Source organism: Cervus canadensis, chromosome 12 (genome assembly GCF_019320065.1).
Source record: "Cervus canadensis isolate Bull #8, Minnesota chromosome 12, ASM1932006v1, whole genome shotgun sequence".
Taxonomy (NCBI): domain Eukaryota; kingdom Metazoa; phylum Chordata; class Mammalia; order Artiodactyla; family Cervidae; genus Cervus; species Cervus canadensis.
The window spans coordinates 28,794,607-28,817,897 of NC_057397.1; the positions used below are offsets into that span (position 1 = coordinate 28,794,607).

General features: G+C 39.6%; 1 protein-coding gene across 2 annotated transcripts in view; it reads left to right on the forward strand.

The window, feature by feature from the left end:
* Positions 1-376: 376 nt before the first annotated feature.
* MTFR1 (mitochondrial fission regulator 1) overlaps positions 377-23,291 on the forward strand; it is a 57,942-nt gene continuing 35,027 nt past the window's right edge. The window contains exons 1-4 of one of the 2 annotated variants that reach the window (XM_043483056.1): positions 7,066-7,223; positions 8,068-8,186; positions 14,805-14,944; positions 21,673-21,771. In XM_043483056.1, coding sequence (XP_043338991.1) covers positions 14,882-14,944; positions 21,673-21,771 — 162 coding nt within the window. In that variant the 5' untranslated portion in view covers positions 7,066-7,223; positions 8,068-8,186; positions 14,805-14,881. Of the gene's footprint in view, positions 514-7,065; positions 7,224-8,067; positions 8,187-14,804; positions 14,945-21,672; positions 21,772-23,291 lie in introns of those variants that run through there. The other variant, XM_043483055.1, reaches the window with a different exon arrangement.

Below are 23,291 nucleotides of genomic sequence, written 5' to 3' on the forward strand. Positions count from 1 at the left end.
TGTATAACCCCACACCCTCACTTCCCCTAAAGACAAACACACCCGAGATATGAAGGCACAACATAGGCTGGGTGAGGACACGTCCCTACAGCGAGATAAGAAAGAGCTCAACATCTGTTAGCTTAATAAGGGCTTAAGATTCACAGCTTCTTTCAAGGTCACCCACATTTGTGGCCACAATCAGAATGTGGGTCTTCCTACACACCTAGAGCTTGAAGTTTACAAAGCACTTCGCAGCGCAAGAAGTGAAGACAAAAAGCCAGGTTCTCGAGAAAGCGCACACGCTGGTCAAGCCCCGCGCGTGCGCACACTGCGAAAGACAGCCCCTGGCGCGTCCCGCCGTCACCTCGCCTTCCGCTCCCGGCTCTCAGTGCCCGCCTTCGGGTCACGCGCTGATTGGTCGGGCTGGCCGGTGCTCGGGGCGGAGACTGGGTGATTGTCAGCAACGCCGCGGGACAGCCTAGCTCCAAGCCTGAGTTGCCGGAGCAGGCTCCTGGCTGCCTCGCGGCCGAGGTAAAGTGGGGGCTGGCGACTCAGGAGAGCGGTTGGGGCTTGGGGGTCGAGGAGGTGCCCCCGGGCCTGACGGTGGTGGGGAGCCCTGGTGACAGTCAGCGTGGGAGATGAAGGAGCGCGGTTCGGGGTTGCGGGGAGGAGGGCGGTTCCACCGGCCGGTTGGGTGCCTGCGCCGCGGCTGATGGGAGAGGTTCTGGGGCCGCCGAGTGGCTGAGGGCTTGGGTGGGGCTGGAGCTTCGGCGGAGCGGAGGGACTTCGGCCGACTAGCCCCGAGGGCTGCCCCCCTCCCACCCGCCCAGTCACCCCCACGGCTGCCTCCTGCCTTCCTTCGTCTTCGGTCCGGTGTCCGGAAGGCCCTTGGCGGCGTTTCCCGTGGGTGTTGCGCGTCCCCCGGGATCGGCGGGCGCACCTCCCCAGCAGGCCTCGGGTGTCCGGAGGGGGCAGCGCACCTCCCGGGCGGCCCCGGGGCTTAACCAACTCAGCTGGCTGGCTTTTTACTGTTTTCGCTTTTCGCCCCCTTGGACTTTCCCACTGTGTGTTCTTGACCAGGGCTTGCAGTAATCCCAAAGGGGGACGGGGAGGGAAAGAATCGACCTTTTAACATTTAAAAACACGTTATATTATGGAAATCTAGTCGAGAGACTAGCGTGAAGAACGCGGTGTACCCATCACCCAGTTTCAACAAGTTTCAGTAAATGGCTAAGCTTGGTCCTCTCTCCGGATTGTTTTGACGTGTATCTGAGACATATCATTATATCTTTCTTACGTATTTCTCAGGATCAATAGTCATCCTTTTCCAGTCATTTGCTTCCCAGAGAGATTGAGTAAAAATAAGGCACGCTTTAAGGCGTAGACGGCGCCGATACATTTTGCGGTAGGAGAATGTGGGCAATTTTCCAACGGTGCAGTCTCATTTACCTGGTGCTCAGGTTTTCGAAATCACTGAAAACAAAGGTGCCAAATAATCTCGTTTTGTCTGTAGCTTTACTGCATTTGAGTGGTAATAATATTTGATTTTTATTTAATAAATTTTGTTTTAGTACTGATAATTTTATATTTACTGAGTCCTTGATGTGTATGAAGCATTGTGAAATTGTTTTCACCTGTTAGTTCACTGAACTTTTACAACAGCTGTATGAAGTATTGATGGGTATTATCCCATTTTACAGGTGAGGGGGAAAAAGAGCTTTAGAGAGGTTAAGCAGTTTGCCTGAGGTCAGGCTGATGTAAGGGGCTTGTTGTTGTTTAGTCCCTAAGTGTGTCCAACTCTTTTGGGACCCCATGGACTGTATGTAGCGCGCCAGACTCCTCTATGAGATTTCACAGGTAAGGATACTGGAGTGGGTTGCCTTTTCCTTCTCCAGGGATGGAACCCAGGGAGGATTCTTTACTGCTGGGCCACCTGGGAAGCTCTGTGTATGAAGCAGGGGGCTGTAATTTAGCTTGCTGACCCAGGTCACTGCAAAATTCTTGCTCTTTTAACCATTATTGAATGTCCTAAGAATTGTGGGGTAAACCTAACTGCTGTGGAAATTTCTGTTGGGCTACAAATCCATAATGGGAAAAAAACACACCTGGATATTTTGAATACAATAGTAAGATAGGTATTTTTTGTCCCTTTGAAGCAATAAAAGGTTAATACAATTGGTTTTAAAGTTATGAGCAAAGTATACAAGTGTAGTTCAATAAATAGAATTAAATTTTTTTCTATAGATATGGCCAGTTAAAGGGGGAATGAGAAGGGAAAAAAATATATCAAGGAATAGTCTCTACCTCTTTTGGCAGTTAGCATGTACTGGCTATGTATACTGGATACTTTAATATGTATCCCTCATCCTCTCAATTTGACACTACTTCTTATCCTCATCCAAGTATTGAATTGGCTGAAAACTTTGTTCAGGGTTTTTCTGTAACAGCCTTTGGAAAAAGCCAAAGGAACTTTTTGTCCAACCTGATAGTTTTTGAGTAAGGACTAGAGAGAGAGAGAGCTGGGCTTATTCAGAGGACAGTAGAGAAGACTTGCTGAGTTGGAGTTTAGGATTCCTACTGTAGGGGAGTAATTCAAAAGTCCAGAAGTAAGGTTAAATTCACACATGAAGGAACTTGAGTGCCAAATTTAAGAAATTTGAATTTTGAGCAAAGAAGTGACATGATCACAGTCTCCTAGGAATATAATGAGCTGGCTCTGTCAAAAATGGCTTCACCTGAGACGTGGAAGCAATTAGTGATTTGACCTGGTGAATAGAAAGGAAATGGGCTTTCCAGGTCTTTCTAGCTGCAAAGAATCCACCTGGCAATGAAAGAGACGTGGATTCGTGGATTTGATGTCTGGGTTGGGAGGATCCCCTGGAGTAGGAAGTGGTAATCCACTTCAGTATTCTTGCCTGGAAAACTGAAGGACAAAGGAACTTGGTGGGCTACAGATCCTGGGGCTGCAAAGAGTTGGACACGACTTAAAGCAACTCAACAACAACAAATATCCATGAGCCCTGTTCAATTTCAGGAAGAAGGAACTCAAGGCAATACAAAATGGCACAGGGAGGGTGGATATACATTCTGTCTAGTGCTCTGCAGGAAGGGGGAGTTCACCTCTAAGCGAGTCTGGCAATGAGGCAAGACTCACGGTGTATTCATTTTCCGGGGCTACCGTAATATGCTGAGTGACCAAGCACACACATATAAAGGAAATAGATTTTGGTTTAACTGGTGAATTTATGGACATAAGGAAAGAAATGGAGGGAAAAAAATAGTCTGTAAAAGAGTAAGAGACAGTGTGGTAGAGTGGTGCATGCAGTAGGTTCTGAAGTCCAGGTAAACTTCAGTTTCTACTCCTTTGTTTTCTTGGGTAATCTTGGTGATATGAGTATTATTACTGTATAGCTGCTTTTTGAATTGTTGACAACTCAGCTGTTCATCTGTTCTTTTATATGTTTATTATGTACTGTTGATACGAATTGCACCACTTAGTTTAAGCAACAAAACGTGGCACTATAATCTCACTATGTAATGATACACAAGAAAGGTGGAGAATTCCATCACCTAGCCTCAGACACAGGCAATGTTAAGCTTTGGTATCTTTTCAGATCTTTTCTTCTGTGTATGCGTGTGCATAAAATAATTATTTCACCACCATTTCTATGCTTTATTTTTTAAAACAGAATCACATATATGTTAGTCATTTAGATGTTTATCAGATATCCTTTCTTTTTGTTTTAATGGCCATAAACTTAGAATGGGTATGTTGAATTTAACTATTTCCTTATTGATGGACATTTAGTTTGCTTCTAGAGCTTCTCTTCTACAGCTAGTACTTCAGTAACTAGGCTTCCCTCGTGGCGCAGTGGTAAAGAATCTGCCTGCAAGGCAGGAGACTGGGTTTAATCCCTGGGTTGGCACGATCCCCTGGAGAAGGCAGTGGCAACCCACTCCAATATTCTTGCCTAGACAATTCCATAGACAGAGGAGCCCAGCGAGCCACAGTCTATAGGGTCGCAACTACCCTTACTAGTTTTTAGAAACTCAACATCTTTTTTGAAACTGACACAACATTGTAAATTAAGTATATTTCAATAAAAAGTAAAAAGTATTGTTAATTTGAAAAAAAAACTTTAATTAAAAAGGTATAATTTATTGACTTGTTCCACAAGGCAATTTTATATATACATAATATGTAGAGGACAGTAATTATTACACAGCTTATCAAAATCACCTTTACAATGAATTTTCATCAATCTGCTTGGCCCAAGGAAGCAGTTTTAGTTAGTGAAAAATATTATTGACTTCCAAGTAATGTGAGTGTTTCTACTGGTGTCCAGGACCACTTAAGATATTTGAGCAGTCTTTTCAAAAGATTGTTTTAAAACTGATGCCAGAATACTTAATTCATTTGCATCGGAATGCTTAAAATAACACTTTAAGGAAATTCCTGTGTCATTCACAATAGGGTTATATCTCAGACTTACATGAAAATGACACATCTTTAATTCAAATGAAAACATACAATTACCTCTAACCTCTTTTATAACATAAGGAAAGTCATCCTCTAAAAATGTTAGTGAAAATGTCCCTCAGAAGTTTAGTTTCATATCTAAAGCTGTTTTAATTTGAAAGAACTTTCATCAAGTTTTAACTAGGTAATGTTCTTAGGCTTCTTATCTAAATAGTTTGTTGTTGAGAGATGTAGTACAGGTCATGAGATTTATTCATTTGTGGACTGAAAAAAGTTTAACTTATTATATGTCAGATTCTGTGTTGGGTACTGGGAATGTAGCAGTATATTTAATTTTCTATGACTAGTATAGAATATTAGTTCTAAAATACTGCCAGTAAATCCCATACCCATAGGTTGAATACTATGTCATTACTTAATAGTGTGATAAAGTGTTCTTATTTAAAGTCTCAGCCCAGACTGATGTGGTCACTATAGCTGGTCTATAGCTATAGTGGTCTATAGCTGTGGTCACTAGACTTGAGTTTCTAAAAAGTAGGGTAGGGTGTTGACATATGGTAGACAACTTTTTATTACGGTAAATATTTTTTGGGGGGACGGGGGCTTCCCAGGTGGCTCTAGTGGTAAAGAACCCACCTGTCAGTGCAGGAGACAAGAGATACAGGTTTGATCCCCGGGTTGGGAAGATCCCCTGGAGGAGGGCATGGCAACCCACTCCAGTGTTCTTGCCTGGAGAATTCCATGGACAGAGGAGCCTGGTGGGCTGCAGTCCATAGGATTGCAAAGAGTCAGACATGACTGAAGTGAATTAACATGCACACACAAGCATTTTACGTATTTTTTTAATTAAAAAATATTTAGTTATTTAATTTTGGCTGTGCTGGTTAGTTATTTAATTTTGGCTGTGCTGGGTCTTCATTGCTGGGCATGCTTTTCTCTCATTGCAGTAAGTGGAAGAGGGCTACTCTTCATTGTGGTACTCTGCCTGTCATTGCAGTGGCTCCTCTTGTTGCGGAGCACGGGCTCTAGGGCACATAGGCTTCAGTTGTTGTGGCAAGTGGGCTCAGTAGTTGTGGCCTCTGGGCGCTGGAGTGCTGGCTTAGTCGTTGTGGTGCACAGGCTTAGTTGCTCTGCAGTATGTGGGATCTTCCCAAACCAGGGATCGAACCTTTGTCTCCTGCACTGGCAGGTGATTCTTTACCTCTGAGCCACCAGGGAAGCTCAATAAGCATTAAAAAAAAAAAAAAAATCAAATAACTTTAATCTGCTATCCCCATGTCCTAAAAGAAAAAGCATTTTCACACTAGAAACATAAGAAGGATATGTTCTCAAAGGACAATAACTTTTTTTTTTTGAGGGGTGTGGTGCCCTGCATAACTTTCAGGATCCTAGTTCCTCAACCAGGGATTGAACCCAGGGCACGACAGTGAAAACACTGAGTTCTAACCTTTGGACTGCCAAGGAATTCCCATCAAAATAAAGGACAGTAACTTTAAATTGATTAAGCTTTTGTTTTTTACTTCATGGCCCTTGGTTGTCTTTTTCATCATTGTTTGCACCCAGAATGTAGATTGTCCTTTGGGGTGCACTGATTTGGCTTACCTGACTTCTTAGTTTTCTGAAAACAGGAAACATTATTCCAGTAATTTAGCCAATGGAATAACTAAGAATGTTCTGTTAATCTTTTTAGGCTCCGGGTATAAAGTGTCACACTCTTCTGTTACATTGTAAAGATAATTAAGTGGCCATTTCTGTGAATAGTTCACAAAGACATTATAAAAATAAGCTCCATGTACTATTGTAGCTTTTAAAGTTTGTAGCGTTTTAAATTTACTGATAACTTTGTAATCCCTGCTAGCAGGTTTCTTGTGAAACTATTGCTAATAACTTTTTAAAAAGTCATAACTATCTCAAAAACATAAACTGCATTACTTGAAACAATTTGATTTGATTGTGCAATAGCTCAGTTGGTAAAGAATCCCCCTGCAATGCAGGAGACCCCGGTTCCATTCCTGGGTTGGGAAGATCTGCTAGAGAAGGGATAGGTTACCCACTTCAGTATTCTTGGGTTTCCCTTGTGGCTCAGCTGGTAGAGAATCCCCCTGTAATGTGGGAGACCTGGGTTTGATCCCTGGGTTGGGAAGATCCCCTGGATAAGGGAAAGGCTACTCACTCCACTATTCTGGCCTGGAGAATTACAGTCCATGGAGTTGTAAAGAGTTGGACAAGACTGAGTGATTTTCACTTTCACTTCACTTTTAATTGGTCTACCTGTGTGCTATTATATATTTTTGTAGTATTTGTGGAGGGAAAAGAAAGTCTGTTTTCAGTGTTTATCTATTTCTCATTCAGTTTTGATTTTCTCTTCTACCAGCTCTCATCCTCCCCCCGACCCTGCTATAGTACTGCACTGTATTTCTATGTCTAGTCTAGCCAGATTAGATTATAAGCCTATACCATCATCATATAATTCTAGAAATTAAATTTTACACACAGAACCAAACCAACCAACCAAAACAAAGTGCAGTCTGATTCTTAGCCATCTTTTTTAAACCTTTTTTATTGTGAAGTGTAACACAGGAAGATGGATAAACATAAATAATACAGCTCAATATATGATCACAAAGCAAACATCCATGCAGTGACCACCCAGATTAAGAGCTAGAAAGTTGCCCGCCCTCTGGAAAACTCCTTTTGCTGCCTTGCACCTGCTACCCATCCCATCCAAAGGTAACCACCGTGGTAACACCTTACACTACAGGTTTGTTTTGCATTTTATGATTTTCTGCATGCCTTTAAGAGCTATAGTGATGTCCCCTTTTTCATTCCTGTTACTGGTAACGTGTGCCTTTTCTTTCCTCAGTAAATCTCATTTAGAGGTCAGTTCTTTTTACTGCTCTTTTCAAAGCACTGTTGGCTTGGTAATATTTCTCTGCCTTGATAGTTCTCCGATGCTTTCAAATAGTTAATTAAAAAATTTTATTGTTGTTCCCCTAGTTTACTTGTTCTCAGCAGGAGAGTTTGTCTGAAATTAACCTAGTTCACATATAAATAGAAGTAAAATTCCTCTTAAGATATCTGTTTACAATTGAGACAGTATAGAAAAGGCACTGGCTTGGGGCTTAGATTAAAGCCTTTCATTTAATATTCAAGTATTAACTGAGCAACTGTTGTATTCTATGTAGTGTGCTGAGTGCTGGGGTGTTGTGATGAGTAAGCTAGTCTTTGCACTTTGGGCGATTACAGTGCTGTGGAGGAGATAGGCAGTCTAGATACATTGTTTTAATGTGCTGTGTAGGAGAATACACACAGGAGGGCCCCAGTACTGGTTGATCAGGAAAACCCTCTTGGAGGAGGTGAGAGCTAAACTGAAACAAAAGATTGGTAGAAACTAGCATAGTCCAGGAAGCATGTTGAATTTTTATTATCTATGGGACTGAATCAAAGATTAGATTATGAAAAATGCAGAGGATAGGGAAACAGATCAAATCATAAATACTTGGGCATTGAGAATGGATAGAAAGGGATAGTAGAATCAGGGGAAAGGGTGGTGCACATAATCTAGTAATGTATATGTATAATGTATATTTTTTTACAATATACAGACTCAGAAGAGCAGCAAGAGCAATAGATATGGAATTTGATATATACAGGAGGGAAAATAGAACTTGCTTGTAGGAAATGAAACAGAAAGAAAGAAGAACTAGGGATACCATTGTCTGAGGTAGGTACGAACACATTTAGGAGGAAAATTAACATGTTCAGTTTTTGCTTTCTTTGGTTTGAAAGAAAATGGGAGAAACCAGAAGGTAGCATGTGATTGCCATTAACAGGGAAAAGAGAATCCATGTAATACAGGGTATAGCTGATGTCATGAGACCTGTGAGTGGAGGGGTGGGTATGATCCTGAGTACTTGGTTGGAAGGAGGGATAGGAGCGAGTGGGGGAACAGGTTTAGGGGGACAGAACAGGTGTGGATACAGAGGTGCTGCGCTTGTGGCATATGGAGTGTGAGGTCGTTGAGGGATTTCCTGTCAGATGACTTTCCTTATTTGAATAGTAAGTTTGGTCATCTGAGAAATGACGGAGCTCGAATTAGAGAGATTTGGGTAGTATGGAGAATGCTAGAAATAGCTGCCCTGGAGAATGGAGGAGGGGAGAGCAGGAAAAGAAGGCCGCCCTGAGTGCTCGGCAGCAGTGAAGGCCTGGCTCTGTCAGCCCCTGAGTCGTGTCCGACTCTCTGCGACCCCGTGAACTGTAGCCTGCCAGGCTCCTCTGTCCGTGGGATTCTCCAGGCAAGAAGACTGGCATGTGTGGCCATGCCCTCCTCCAGGGGATCTTCACGACCCAGGGATCGAACCCTGGTCTCCCACATTGCTGGTGAATTCTTTAGTCTGAGCCACCAGGGAAGCCCGTGAATACTGGAGTGGATAGCCTATCCCTTCTCCAGGGGATCTTCCCCAACCAGGAATCGAACCAGGGTCTCCTGCATTGAAGGTGGATTCTGTACTAGCTAAGCTACCGGAAAAGCCCCCAAAGGCCTAGTTGAGACCAGAGGTAGTACATTTGTAGCAACTTCAAGATGTGAGGTTTAGTCATTTTTCTACAGCCCAATTTTCGGAAGTGTAGGCTGGTGTACTTACCAAGTTCTGGCTTGTTGAAGAAACAAGACAGTAGAAAAAGGGACCGAAAGTACTAGAAAGCAGTGGTTCAGATGTGGGGCTGCGTGAGGAAGAAGAAAGTGAAGGTGAAGGGATTGACTAGGATGACTGAAAGTTCAGGGGAAGGAGACTGAAGGTCTCCATATATGATGCAAGGCGTGTCTGAGTGAAAGCGGCGATATTTGGATTTTGTGATTTCTAGATTTTGTTTTTAAATGACAAGTAAAACATGCTTTGTAGCATTGTTCTAAGCAGCACAAACCATATAAAGAAAAAATTACTTCTCCCTGCTCTGGCCAGTTTTAATAGTCTGATGTAAAGCTGGTTGGGTGGTGCTGAATTCTCTTAACATTTGCTGTGTGTGAAGCTTTTGATTTCTTCATCAAATCTGAATGAGTCTTGCTGGATAGAGTATTCTTGGTTGTAGTTTCTTCCCTTTCATCATTTTGAATATACTGTGCCATTCCCTTCTGGCTTGTAGAGTTTTTGTTGACAGATCAGCTGATAACCTTAAGGGTGTTCGCGTGTGTTAATATGTTATTTGTCATTTTTCCCTTGTTCCTTCTAATATGCTATCTTTGTCTTTAGTTTGGTCAGTTTGATTACTGTGTGTCTTGGTGTGTTCCTCCTTGGTGATTATCCTGCCTGGGACTCTCAATAAAACTTGAATCCAATTGTCTGCTGAGGGGCGGGGCTGCACTCCCTCCCTGTTAGTTTGGCCTGAAGCAACCCAGCCCTAGAGTCTATAGGCTCTGTGATAGGGACAGTGGCCACCATAACAAGGGCTCATGCCAGTGGGCATTTCCCAGAACTGCTCCTGCCAGTCCTCTGTCCCTGCTGTGGGCTGCTGCCCCCTCACGTTTCTGCAGGAGACCCTTCAACACTAGCGGGTGGGTCTGGTGTGTGCCCTCCAAGAGTGGAGTCTCTGTTTCCCCCAGTCGTGTGGAAGTCCACAGTCAAATCCTGCTGGCCTTCAGGGTCAGATACCCCAGGGATTTCCAATCCCTTTGTCAGATCTCCTGGCTGGGAAGCCTGATGTGAGGCTCAGAACCTTCACAACAGGGGGAGAACTTCTTTGGTACTATGAAGAATACCTAGTTTTGTGAGTCACCCAGCTGGTGGGTATGGGATTTGATTTTATCATGATTGTGCCCCTCCTACTGTCTTGTTGCAGCTTCTCCTTTGTCTTTGAATGTGGGGTATCCTTTTTTTGGTTGGTTCCAGCTCTGTCGATAGTTGTTCAACAGCTATATCCATGCTTTTGCAAATGAGTGCATGTCCTTCTGCTCTACCGTCTTGAACCAATCTCTGTCAATAGTTTGATGTATATCTTTCTATAAATGAAAAGGTTGAAGATTTTTGTCTTTTACAGAAATGAAATCATAGTATATTACTCTCCTGTATCATACTATCAAGTCATTACATAGACTGTAACTCACTTTTAATAGATGCATAAAGGTTTGTGATATGCATATACTGCAATTAACACGTGTTTTATTGATGCACATTTAAAGCTGATCCTGATTTTGTGAATAGAAGAAGCACTGCAGAAAGTATCTTTGTGTATGTTCTCTGTGGGTAATGCTTTTATTTCTGCAAAAAATTCCTGAAAGTCACATAATTTAATCAAAAGCTATATGTGTTTTTAAAATTTTATTTGAGGCGTAACTTGCATTACGAGAAGTGTGTAAGTGTGCAGCATCTTGATAAGCATTCCCAGAGTAAACACATCCAGCTGTCTGTCTGTCTGTCTGTCTGTCAAGACATACAGCTTGGCCAGCACCCACTGAAATCCCTGTCACTACCTCTGTCTCCACAACAGTTAGAAGAAAAGCTTTGAAAAAGAATTCATAATCTGTGACTAGCTTGCTTTTAGTTTGACCTGTCTTAGATCTTTATGTAACTAGATTCAAACGGTGCTGTATTGGACGCATTATTGTAAATATTATAACCACTCAGCACTGGCAAGAACATGTGTTTATGATGTACTAGTGCTGAGGAGTCCAGAGTGCACAGTTCCATTTAGGGAAGGACTTGGAGAAGAGAGGAGTCAGCTGAAGTCATAGTTGAATGATAAGGAATGCTCAAGCGTCCTTAAGTCAGTCCTCATGAGGAACAGACGGTGGTCAAGCAGTGCTTCCTAAGGAGAGCTGCTTTTGCTTGTTTCTTAAATGAGATACAATTTACATACAGCAAAATTCACTCCTTTTGGTAGATTTCTTTGAACGCAGTCATGTAACCACCACCACAATCAAGATAGAGACTATGTCCATTTTTCCAAAACTTGCCTTGTGCTCTGTTGTAGTTGTTACAGTGGAGCTGTTCCTCCACTGACAGTCCCTGGTGACCCCTGATCTGTTCTGTTGTCTCTTTAGTTTTGCCTTTGAGGGAGAGTTTTGAAAAGAACTTAGAGCAGTAATTCGGAGATGGTTGGATAGCATCACCGACTCAATGGATATGAGTTTGAACAAACTCTGGGAGATGGTGAAGGACAGGGAAGCCTGGTGTGCTGCAGTCCTTGGGGTCGCAAAGAGTTGGACGTGACTGAGCAACTACACTACCACCCCCACAAAGAGCAGTGATTGATTGGAAACAGCCTGGGTATAAAGGGAGCAAGAATAAGCAAGTACTGGACCCTTTGACACAGCATTCTACAGGGAGAGCCGAGTTTCAGTTCGGTGAGGGAGGAAATGCTTACCTTCATTCAAACAGGCTTCCAGAGAGCACAGTGGAGCGGTCTGGAGTAAAGGGTAGCTGTAGGAGGCCCCCAGCTATGTGACCTCTCTTCCATGTTTTCTGTTTAACAAGGACCATTCACTTCCCTGATGGCTTAAACGGTAAAGTGTCTGCCTACAGTGGGGGAAACTCGGGTTCAATCTCTGGGTTGGGAAGATCTCCTGGAGAAGGAAATGGCAACCCACTCCAATATTCCTGCCTGGAAAATCCCATGGACGGAGGATCCTGGTAGGCTACAGTCCATGGCGTCGCGAAGAGTCGGACACGACTGAGCGACTTCACTATTCTCCTTATTGAAAATTCCTTTTTTTCTTTTTGGTGACAATATCTCTCACATTTTTCGTTACCTCTTTTGAATATTTTTTCCCACTGACCTTTGCTTGATCTTCAGGTATTTCCTGAGATTTCTATCCTGGCTTCATTTCTTACTCTGTATGAGTTAGCCCATTCACTCTCAGGTTGCATTTTCTAAGCCACGCTTCCTAATCTTTCTCTCTAGTGCAGACTCTCTTCCTCGTAAGAATAATTTTTAAAAAAACCTTTCACTTAAAAAATTAGGAAAAAACTTCTCAATGGAAGGTATCAAAATATGCCCCCAAAACCTGTGAAGAACCCCCTACTAAAATTAAAAAGACTGACAGTACCAAGTATTAATCATTGACAGTACCAGGGATTGTTGAACAGCTAGAGCTCTTTTATTTATCTGCTTTTGAGAGTGTAATTGGTATAACAACCTCAGAAAAGTTAGTTTCTATTAAAGATTTAACCATGTATCTGTATATATTATGATCTGGCTATCTTACTCCTGGGTATAAACTCAAGAGAAATTAGTTCTTATGTGTACCTCGCTATGTTATGTGCATGAATTGTTTCAGCAACTTTATTTGTAACAGCTAAAAATAGAAACTACCCAAATGTTCAGGAACAGTAAATCATGTAACAACACTGTAAATTAACAATATACTTCAACAAAATAAAACAAGAAACAAAAAATCCCTATTAAATTGGGTAAGTTAAATTGTGGTAGAGTATCATAGCAAAATACTGCACATCAGTGAAAAAGAACTGTGGTTCCCAAATCATGGGAATAAATCTCGCAGGCAATGTTGAGTGAAAGAAGTCAGACCCAAAAGAGTACATACAGCCTGCAAATGTGATAGACTGCAGAAGTTAGAGTACTATTTAGATGGGTGAAGCATGGATATTGACGGGGTGGAGGCTCACAGGAGCTCTTGGCATTCTTTAAGTGTTTTATATTTTGGTTTGGATGGAGGTTCTACAGGTTTATACCTGGACACACTTACAATTTGTGCACTTTTCTGTGTAAGTTATATCTCAGTTTCTAAAAAAGCGGTAAGGGGAATTCCCTGGCCATCCAGTGCTTAGGACTTGGCGCTTTACTGCTGAGGACTCAAGTTCAATCCCTGGTTAGGGAACTAAGATCCCACAAGCCTCGAGGCATGGCCAAAAAAACCCAGAAAACGGTGATAGGTTTTCAAATCCTAAATAAAACCATCCTTTTTCTCTGATCAGGTTTTTTTTTGGCCAGTCATCTCCAGCTTATTTTTGGCCCTCTGCACTTTTTATTCCCATTACCTCAGAGTATTCATTCTTATAAGCAATTATAGATGCTGGTAATATTAAAATATATTAATATCTCACCACTGTTGCAGTTGTGACTGTTTCTTAGTTACCAGTAAATTATATGTTCCTGTTAGTGCTTTCTCTTTCATTACATACTTTGATCTGTCATTAGGGCTGGTCTCTTTCTAGTTCATATTTCACCCAGTGCCTGGCATATTTATGTCATCTTTATTCTACCCCACCCACCTCCATTCTTTATAATTGTTCATCAAGTTCTTCTCAAAGTGTAGGCCACAAACTTTATTTCGGGTCCACAAGAGGATAAACTTCTATCAGAATGTGAATCAAATATATCACAAAGTACACAGTTTTTTAAAGGCTTTCTTGAGAAGAAAGCAGCACATTGATTTATATCTGGTCTACAGTCCTTGTCACTTTGGAGACCAGCTCTTCCAGTAAACTGGTCTATGCCGTATGAGTTCATATCTGTGTCAGATATACAGTGTATTGATGGGGAGAGGAGGAGGATGAGTGGCAGTGTCAGCACCAGTGAGTGTGGAAGAACTTTGTCATTTTTTTTGACCTTCTGGCATCTGAAGTCCTGCCTTATATTTATGGAGTTCCTTTAGGACTTTGGTGGAAGGTAGAATCTGCTTCTAACTGTAGCCAGGTGTACGCTCAGTCTCTGTCATGTCCGACTCTGTGACCTCATGGATTGGGGCCCGCCAGGCTCCTCTCTCCATGGGATTTCCCAGGCAAGAGTACTGGAGTGGGTTGCCATTTCCTTCCAGGGGATCTTCCTGACCCAGGGATTGAACCCATGTCTCCTGCATTGCCAGGCAGATTCTTTACCACTGCACCACCTGGGAAACCCTGTAGTCAGGTAGGTTTGACCAAACAGATGCCACTATTTGGCCAGCACCTCAGGAGCCAGACGGAGAAGTGGGACCTGGTAGATTCTGTCCCGTCAGTAGTCACGGTAGCAGCTGTAGAGGTGTCTCCCAAGACAGTTTTGCTGTAATTTTGGATGTCTTTCCTGGTTGTGTAGCCTCTAAGTTTCTTCTAAGATTGTTATCTACTGTGTGTCTTTCCATAAATATATTTTCTGCTTAAGTCAGCCACAGTAGGCTTTCATCGCTTTCAACATAGAACCCTGACTGGAAAAGTTAAAAAATAGTTAGAAAAACAATTGTAATACTAGTTTATATAAAGCTGATCTCAAGCAAAAAACTTTTTAAATTTACACACACACAAAGATTTAAGATGTTGTAGACTAGACTGACTTTGTGAGACGTGTTATAGACAGTAAAGATTCTAAATAATAATAATTTCACTTTAATATTTGCATTTTCAAATTTCAGTTTGCTTTATGGACCATGTGCTGCTATGTATGCCTGAAGTACTTGAAATGCAAATTTGGAGAGACTTTGCCATCTAAATGCTTGGCTGGATTAAAGGCCTAATTAGGATGATTTTTCAACAGGTTGGAAGCATGCAATCGGTGAGTGCTCAAAATTCATTTTTAAAATCCAGACGTTGATAATTTTTTTCTGGGAAAAATGAATCTATGTATGGCCAACATATGTAGTGTTTAATTTGCTTGCTATTTAAATCATGGAAATGAATCTTTATCCAGCATCCTAAGGGATGGGTTACATTGAAAACTTATTCAATATTCATGTGACTGTTAAAAGCGATGAATTTGTTATTAGTAAGGAAAAGGCTTAAATACATATATATATATAAACCACTGAATAAAATATGTTTGACTAATGCTTGACAACTCAGTGTTGTATAACTGTTAATATTGGAATATTGAATGCTTTTATTTGGTTTATCACACAACTCTTTACAATAAAAGTCATGTCTGCTAAAATACAACAACAGATACAAAGAAAAAATTAGTGTAATATGGTTATTCTATGCCAAAGATGCTCTAATCTTAACATTTAAAAAATATATTCTACTGATACATAATTTTTTTTTCAGACCCAGTGTAAAGTTATTAGAACAATAGTTGTACCAAGCATATTTTGTGGAACATTTATCATTTTCAAATTCGGTGTTATTGGTGACATGGAATTAAGCTGTTTTCTTAAAAGATATAGGCAAGTTGCATAATTTGAGTATACTTTTAATTGCACTGCTTTTATGTTTTGCTTTTATTTTGTGTCTCTTCAAGTTGAGAAGGTTGAACTTTTATTTCCCCCAAGCTCCCAAAGTTAACATATATTTTCTTTGGAGATAAAAAGCAAAGAACCAAATAAAATTACCCTTTTTTATAGTTGCATAATTTTGAGATTATCATCTTGAGGATAAGCAATGGGAAGATGGTTTGTAAAGTTAATACTTTTGTCTTTTTCAGTTACATATTCTTATGTTTCCAACTTCACGTAGTGCAGCTATACCACCTTTCTTGTTTGCCGCTTACCACTATTTGGCTACCTGGGGCAGATGAACATTTCAGTACTGACAGCAAGAGAATTTCTTTTCCATTGGGAAGTCAGGAAGCTTTTCTTGCTAATGATTCCCCCAAAGTGAAGCTTTACAGTTTGTGATTCCTTTTCATTTGCAGTTTTAGTAAGAAGTGTGGTTTAGTGGAAAGATCATATATAGGTCTTAGACTCACACACACCTCAGTCTGAAATGTATTTCTGCCAGTTACTTTCTTCATCTGCAGAGTACGGGTGGGAGGAACTGCTGCCGCACAGGGCGCCCGTGGGTTAAGTGGCAGGGTATGTGCAGTGCCTATCTGTGGCTTGTGTGTAGCGTCTAGTCAGTGATGGTCAACCTCCTACCATTTTGCTCTGTCATCCTCCTGCCCCCGCCCGAAGTCGGGCAATGTGACCAGGGCTGATTGAGGCCAAAGTGCAGAATTTTGTTTCAGGAACAGATAACACACTTCACTTAGTTTAATTTGCTTATTTAGCTTTATTCATTTTGAACTCTAAAACAAGTGCCTTTCATCAAAGAATGGACCAGGTAAGAGAGCATTCACTTGCTCCCAATATTTTAATAAAAACTGACAGCCCTTTTTACTAATGGCAGATGGAAATACCATTTTTTTTTAATGTAACATATCATCACCTTTAACCAGTTAACTGAAAGTCTATATAAAAATAAATTTTCTCCTAACATGAAGCAGTATGACCCTTTGGAGTTATTTTCTGTCTTTGTTTCCTGGATCTCTCAGCCTGCTACCTAAGAGTAATCTGAAAATTAAAAAAAAAACCAAAACCACTTTTTAGTTCCATTTTTCAATGATAAAATATGTATTTCTCACTGTTTTGATATACAAATGTACTGTGTTTGAATGTATTCAAGAACAAAAACTGCCTTCATCCTTTACATATTTTATCTGCCTAAAAAAAAAAGTGCAAGTCTGAGATCAGGATTTTGTTTTTGGTGATGATAACCTATTTGTATTTTATCACACAAATCAGCGCCATCATAATAGCTATCATTCATTGGCTTAGTATACCTAGTTCTTTTATGCATATTATCTGTGTTCACTAGGACAATGATTTGTTTTTTAAACAGATGAACACTCTTGAACGTCAGGTTCCTCAACTGAGTTGTCTAAAGTTACCTGACTAATAAGTGGCAGAGCTATAATATGAATTCAGTTCTGATTCCAAAATCCTCTTTTTTTAGTGTACTTGACTACCTCTTATAATAGGGGAAGATGACAGTATTTATTAAATAATACATACTTAAATCTTTTAACTCATTTAATGCTCATAAGCATGAGGTCCCCATTTTATAGATGAGGAAAGGGAAATAGAGAGGGATCAATGACTTGCCAGCTTTATACAGACAGTAAGTGGTATGCCTACTTTTATTTCTTTTTTAATTTTATTTATTTTAATCTTGGCTTTTAAAGCCAGTCCTGCATGCTGTTGAGGCCTCTCTGTTTTCTGTTCATTGCCTTCCATTTGGCCTCAACATTTGTTTGACTTTAAAACCATATACAGCTGACCCTTAAACAATGTGGATTTGAACTGCTCACATCCACTGATATGCAGATGTTTTTCAGTAATAAATACTGCAGTACTGCAGGATCCATGGTTGGTTGAATCCGGGGATGTGAAACCCTGGATATTGGGGGCAACTGTAAAGTTCCGTGTGGATTTTGTCGGGAAAATGGGGTAGTGCCTGGTACCCCAATTTCAGTGTTGTTCAGGGGTCTGCTGTATTCATATTTGTCCAAACTTTCTCCTCAGTGTATTATTACTATATTTTTGCCCCTAAGTAAAAATGTTTTTAAACTAGAGAAAGCAAGCTATGAATCTAATGTGATTCTGGTTAATCTCAGTATTTTACGTTGAAAAGTTACAGCAAATATCTAATTTGAACTAGTAATGTATTTCCAGTAATACCTAAGAAGAATTGTACCCTTGTTTTCCTCCTGTGCTTTGGAGGAAGCGTGTGAATGTGGCTAGGAGTTTAGATAAGGAGGAAGAGAACTGAGGGAAGGGTTATCTTCAGTTGGGGAGTTCAAAATTGTTACAGAATTTCATCTTCCTATCTTTACCCTCTTCTCCCCAACACAGACTCGGGTTCCCTTGGAATTAAGAATTTATACCTTGTTGGGTCCTAGACTCCCTAAAAATTTGATTAATAGTATGTCCCTTCTTCCCAGAAAAATGTTGTGTATGCACACAATTTAGCATATAATTTCAGGGATATGTGAACCTCAAAATAAGAACCTTGGGTTAGTATTACATAGTTTTTCTAGAGAAAAAAAAATTTATTTAAAATTAAGTTTATACTTTATCTTGCTAAGTGGTGATTCTCAAATAGAAATACAGATTAAACTAGTCTGTAACAAACAAATTAACATATAAAGCTTGAGAGCAGTCGTCATGATGAGACAGATGACAGCTTCAGATTCCAACCTCACACTTCAGCACTGTGACAATAGCGTTGCATGTTGTTAAAAAAGAACAAATAGCTTTCCTGTTGTCATCCTCCTGCCTTGCTGTCATCACTTTCAAACTCTGTTGCTAAATGTTATGGACTGTCATTACTAGACTCAGATATGCAAACACCCCCACTCCCGATTCATTATTACATTATTTATCAGTAGTTCTTTTGAATAAAGCAAAACAGTTTTTTTACTTAATAATTACATTTATGTAGTTATTCCTTAATGGAATTGAATTCTTATTTCTTAATGAAATGGAATTGTCTAGTAATGACAGTTTTCTCCCTGACCTCTCTCTAACATCTGAAAATATTAACGACAGTTTATCTTTAGAGGAAGCCTTTCCTTCTCCAAACAAGTATCCTGACAAGCCAGTTCAGCCACCAGTTAGGACAGGAGATGCGCTTGGGCCGTGCAGCCTCCCATCGTGCCCAGATGGTGACTTTCCATACCATCTGTTCATTATTTCTTCACAGCCATTTACAACTTCACCCCCTCCATGAGGACTGAATAGAAAAAAATAGTCAGACCTAGTTTTAGAGTTCCTGGAAGTTAGCTGCTCTTTCCTCTAACTTTTTCTTCAATCCAGTAAAGTTTATGGCTCCTCCTCTTTCTGAATATCCCTGTCACTAGCTCATTTAGACCCTTGCTTCATATTTTTTGGTGCTAAATGCTATGTAGTTCACAAGTAACAGGAGAACTACCTTATGTTAGTCCACTATGTATACTTAAAAAAATAATCATGTAAAGCAATCTGTTCTTTTACTTTCCTTAACTTTGTACAAAAATCCTAAATAGTCTACTTAGTCCTTGCAAGTAAAAACTGAGTCTTTGGCCACCTTTTGTGGAAGGCACCTGCTAAGTCTTTCCTTCTGATATTAAGCAGATGGGAAGAGAGTAATTGAAACTTAGTCCTGAAGCATACATAGCAAGGAAAGCTAAAAGCTGGCAGAAGTCTTAGTTCCTGACCTCGGCAAGTCCTTTCTGAACTTTTCTTTGTGAGCTTTTCTGTCCTCTCCATCTGCAGTTAAGATCTTTGCTTACTGGAGGGACGAAAGGTTTCACATTAGGCTGTGTAACTGTCACATTGTGATGCATAAATAGTGTTCTACTTGTACATCATAGAAGAGTTTTCACTTGTGGCTAAATAGAAGACACTAGAAATGGTTGACTGGTGTAGTTACTGTTGCCCTATGGTTTGTTGTTTTTTTTTTCTTTAAGATCCATGTCTATTAACATGTATAAGGTAAAGAGTTTGCTTAAATACTGTCCATTTTAGAATTACTTGTCCTTATTTTTTCTTGGCCTCTTACATTGAGTTTGTAAGTCTGTGATTCTTCCCTTTATCCTTTGGTCAGGTGATTTTCCTGCTCTTAGTTCTCATGTGTTATTAATACTGTTCATGTGATGATCCTCTGTATGATCATTGGTGTGGATAATTTCCTTTCTTCAACTCCACGTAATTCTCTTCTAAGCTTCACATAGCTTCCTCTCTTGTATCCTTTGTTTAATGTTCTTATTTCAGTATTGATGTCTTTCCACTGACCAGTTTTCCAATCTGTATCATCCTTTTATATTTCTTAAAAAATATTTATGTCTCTAGAGCAGAAGTTAATATAGTTTTTGTTGGTTGAAGTGTTAGGCTATTAGTACTTTCTGGAACTCTCCCAGGTAAAATCATCAGTGAAACGTTGAACGTTGTTTTTATTTTATTTTATTTTTTTTAACGTTGTTTTTAATGGCTTGAAAAAACAATCAAAGTATAGTTGATCTGCAGTGTTGTGTGAGCTCACATGTACAGCAGAGTGATTCAGTTAAACATATATAGGAAAATATCTGTTCTTTTTCAGATTCTCTTTCATTATAGGTTATTGCAAGATGTTGAATATAGTTCCCTGTGCTGCACACAGGGTCCTTGTTATTTTTCTGAAACTTTGAACGTATTGATGATGACAATTACATGAGCTGGGGCAGATGCCAGAGGTATATATACCCCATGATCCTCACTTTGACTCATGCTGTTAACCTTAAATTGGATTTGATTGCTAAAATGTAAGAGATCAGACTGCTTCTCTGTTCGTTTTACAAGTTATGCATGCTTTTAGAATGGTCTAGAGGTCTAGTTAGGGTTATGTGTGGAAGCCATGGCTCTTTACATGAACACTGCTTGGTCAAACTGTAATTCCATTCTTCAGATTAGAATGGGCATGGAGTGACTTTAAAAAGGGCAGGCAGTGTCCATGGCTCAGAATACATTATTTATGTCAGGATATAATTGAATATTTAAATTGAATGAAGTAAATAGTCACATCATTCTCCCTCTTGTCTTTTAAAATTGCTTTTTAATAGCATACTACCTCTCTTTACCTCTTCTGTCTAGGCTTTCAGGTATAGCACTGAAAACAGATGGATAGTTTTTCTCTTTAAGGAAAGAGCATATACTTGGGGCGAAGTTTCAAGGTACATGTCGTAATGATTTAACATTTAACATGCATTTTTTTGTTTGCTTTTTGCTTTGGAGGTTTATGTTTGTTTTTGCTTTAAGCATAGCATAATGTCCTCAGTGTATTATGAGTTCATTTGAAAAGTTCTGCTCATTAGGGTTATCACTAGCCTATTTAGTATCTTTGTATAAATTAGGAAAATGTACCTTTCCCCCTAGACAAGGCCTCATGAGAAAATGTAGTACAACTGGATTTTGGCCCCCATTCACCCTTGGCCAGGCCTTCCTGTGTAAGCAAACAAAATGAAGCATCGTGCATGGTACAAATTCAGATTTTGAACTTTGTACTGATTTGCATTTGTTTTGAAAGCCTATTGTAACAAAAGCAACTTGTAGTTTTGAGAGACTTATGCATATATAAAATTCTAAAAATAGAGGAGATAAAATAGCTTCCTTTGCAGAATAGTATGGAAGCCTAATGAAAATAGATGAGAGTTTTTATTCTAAATATAATGTTATTTTACAATTACTCGTAGTTCTTTTTATGGGGTGGGGGCATGCCAGCTTGTGGGATCAGATTCCTGACCAGACCAGGGGTTGAACCACTAGGCAACTCCCACTAATTTTTCTTTACATTTTTATATGATGCCTTACATTAAGCTTTACTGCATTAATAACAGCCTGCTATATATATTATTACATTTTTAATTGAAAAATATTAGCTTATTTCCTGTAACATAGAGCATTCTGATTCCATAATTAATGTGTCAGCTTGTCATGCAGTTAATTGTCTGATGCTTTTGTATGAACAGTTCTGTAAGTCTTGTGATTGAACTTTTGGTCTTTCCTACTTCCTCAGGTTCTTTGGTCTGGGAAGCCATATGGGTCATCTCGGAGTATTGTAAGGAAAATTGGTACCAATTTATCTCTGATCCAGTGTCCAAGAGTTCAGTTTCAGGTACTGTATTTTATATACTTCAGATTTTATATTAATATGTTCATTGGTAATGTAAATAGGCAAGGCAGCTTTAAAAGTACTTTTTGAACCTCTCCTCCCATTGATGCCACTATCAATAAAATAAGAGGATAAAAACCACAGTAAAGTCTTTCTAATTTTAGTTCCTCTGTGAAGTGATTATTCAAGCTCTTTAAGACATTTATCCTTAAGAATACATATTTGAAGACTTAGAAGCATATAGTAAGCCAAGCAGTTAATTCCCAGGTGACCTTGGACATTGTCTTCTAGCACCAAATCAGGAACCACTCACTTCTTTGCTTGGATGTAAAGGTCGTATTTTTTTGATCTGGGCTTTTGTTCCTTACTGTTGTTTTAGTGTTAGACATGTATCACATAGCTTTGTTCTTGTTTTTCAGTAATTCTCTACAACAGTAATAAGACAAAACCTTTCAGTTCAACATTTAAGTATAATATAAAGTTCAGCAGACATTTATACCAATTTTAAATAATAGATTAGCATGTGAAATGTGGAAGATATATATTTAATTCATAATTCAGAAGCGCTCCTGTGAGCTTACTAGATATTATGTATTACTTAAAAGTTACTCCTCCTTGTAGAGACAGTTAACAGTCTGTTCCTCAGTAAGTGGTAGAAATTAGCATTTGTTCAGATTGACTAACAAGGTTGGTTATTGTGCCCACTAGCAGATTGACTGGCAAAACCCTTGTGCATCAATCTAGACATTGACAAATTGGAACTTTCCAGAAGTAATTTTTATCAAATGATACAAAATGATAAATTTTATCAAATTTAAAAAAAATGGAGAAACCTATGGTAGTAATTCTGTCAAGCACAATATCTGAGAATTCAGTTCAGTTAGACACCAATTGCTGATTTCTTTATTTGACAATTTCCTTCAAATAACTATTGTGTTAACCAAGACTTAGTAACTTTTCTTCTGATTGCACTGTTCCATTTAAATTCTATTTGTCAATCTGCTTAACCTAGTTGCAGGAGAATTTGCTTCAGCATTTGTGTTCACCTAGCTAGATGTGAATGAAAGCAATGGAGATAATCTAGCATTTTCTGGTAGCAGCCCAAATCTGCCTTGACAGTCAGTGGGCTGAGGTACTAGGACCAAGTTCATTTTCTTGGAAGGAGCCTCTTTCTCAATGTTATTAGTTACTTAGAAGGGTCTGAGCAGAAAAAGAATTTTAGGTTTAGTACAGGAGCTACATTTGAAAAGAGATTAACATAAGGAGAGAAATAAGGTATGAGAAATCCTGGTGACCTACTTGAGAGTGTAGTAGAAAACAGAAGACATTTGTTTAAAGTGAGATTTTTACTTCTAGGCAGCTTTGTAGCATGCTGCTGCTTTTCAGATTCAAAATCAATCTTGAAAGTGTTTGTCTGTTACTTAGATAATTTGTCTGCTATTTTTCCTCTATATCCTCTGGTATTTTTGTTTTGCTTTTACCATGTCTATCAGAAATTTTAAAAATGGAGAATCTTTGAAAAA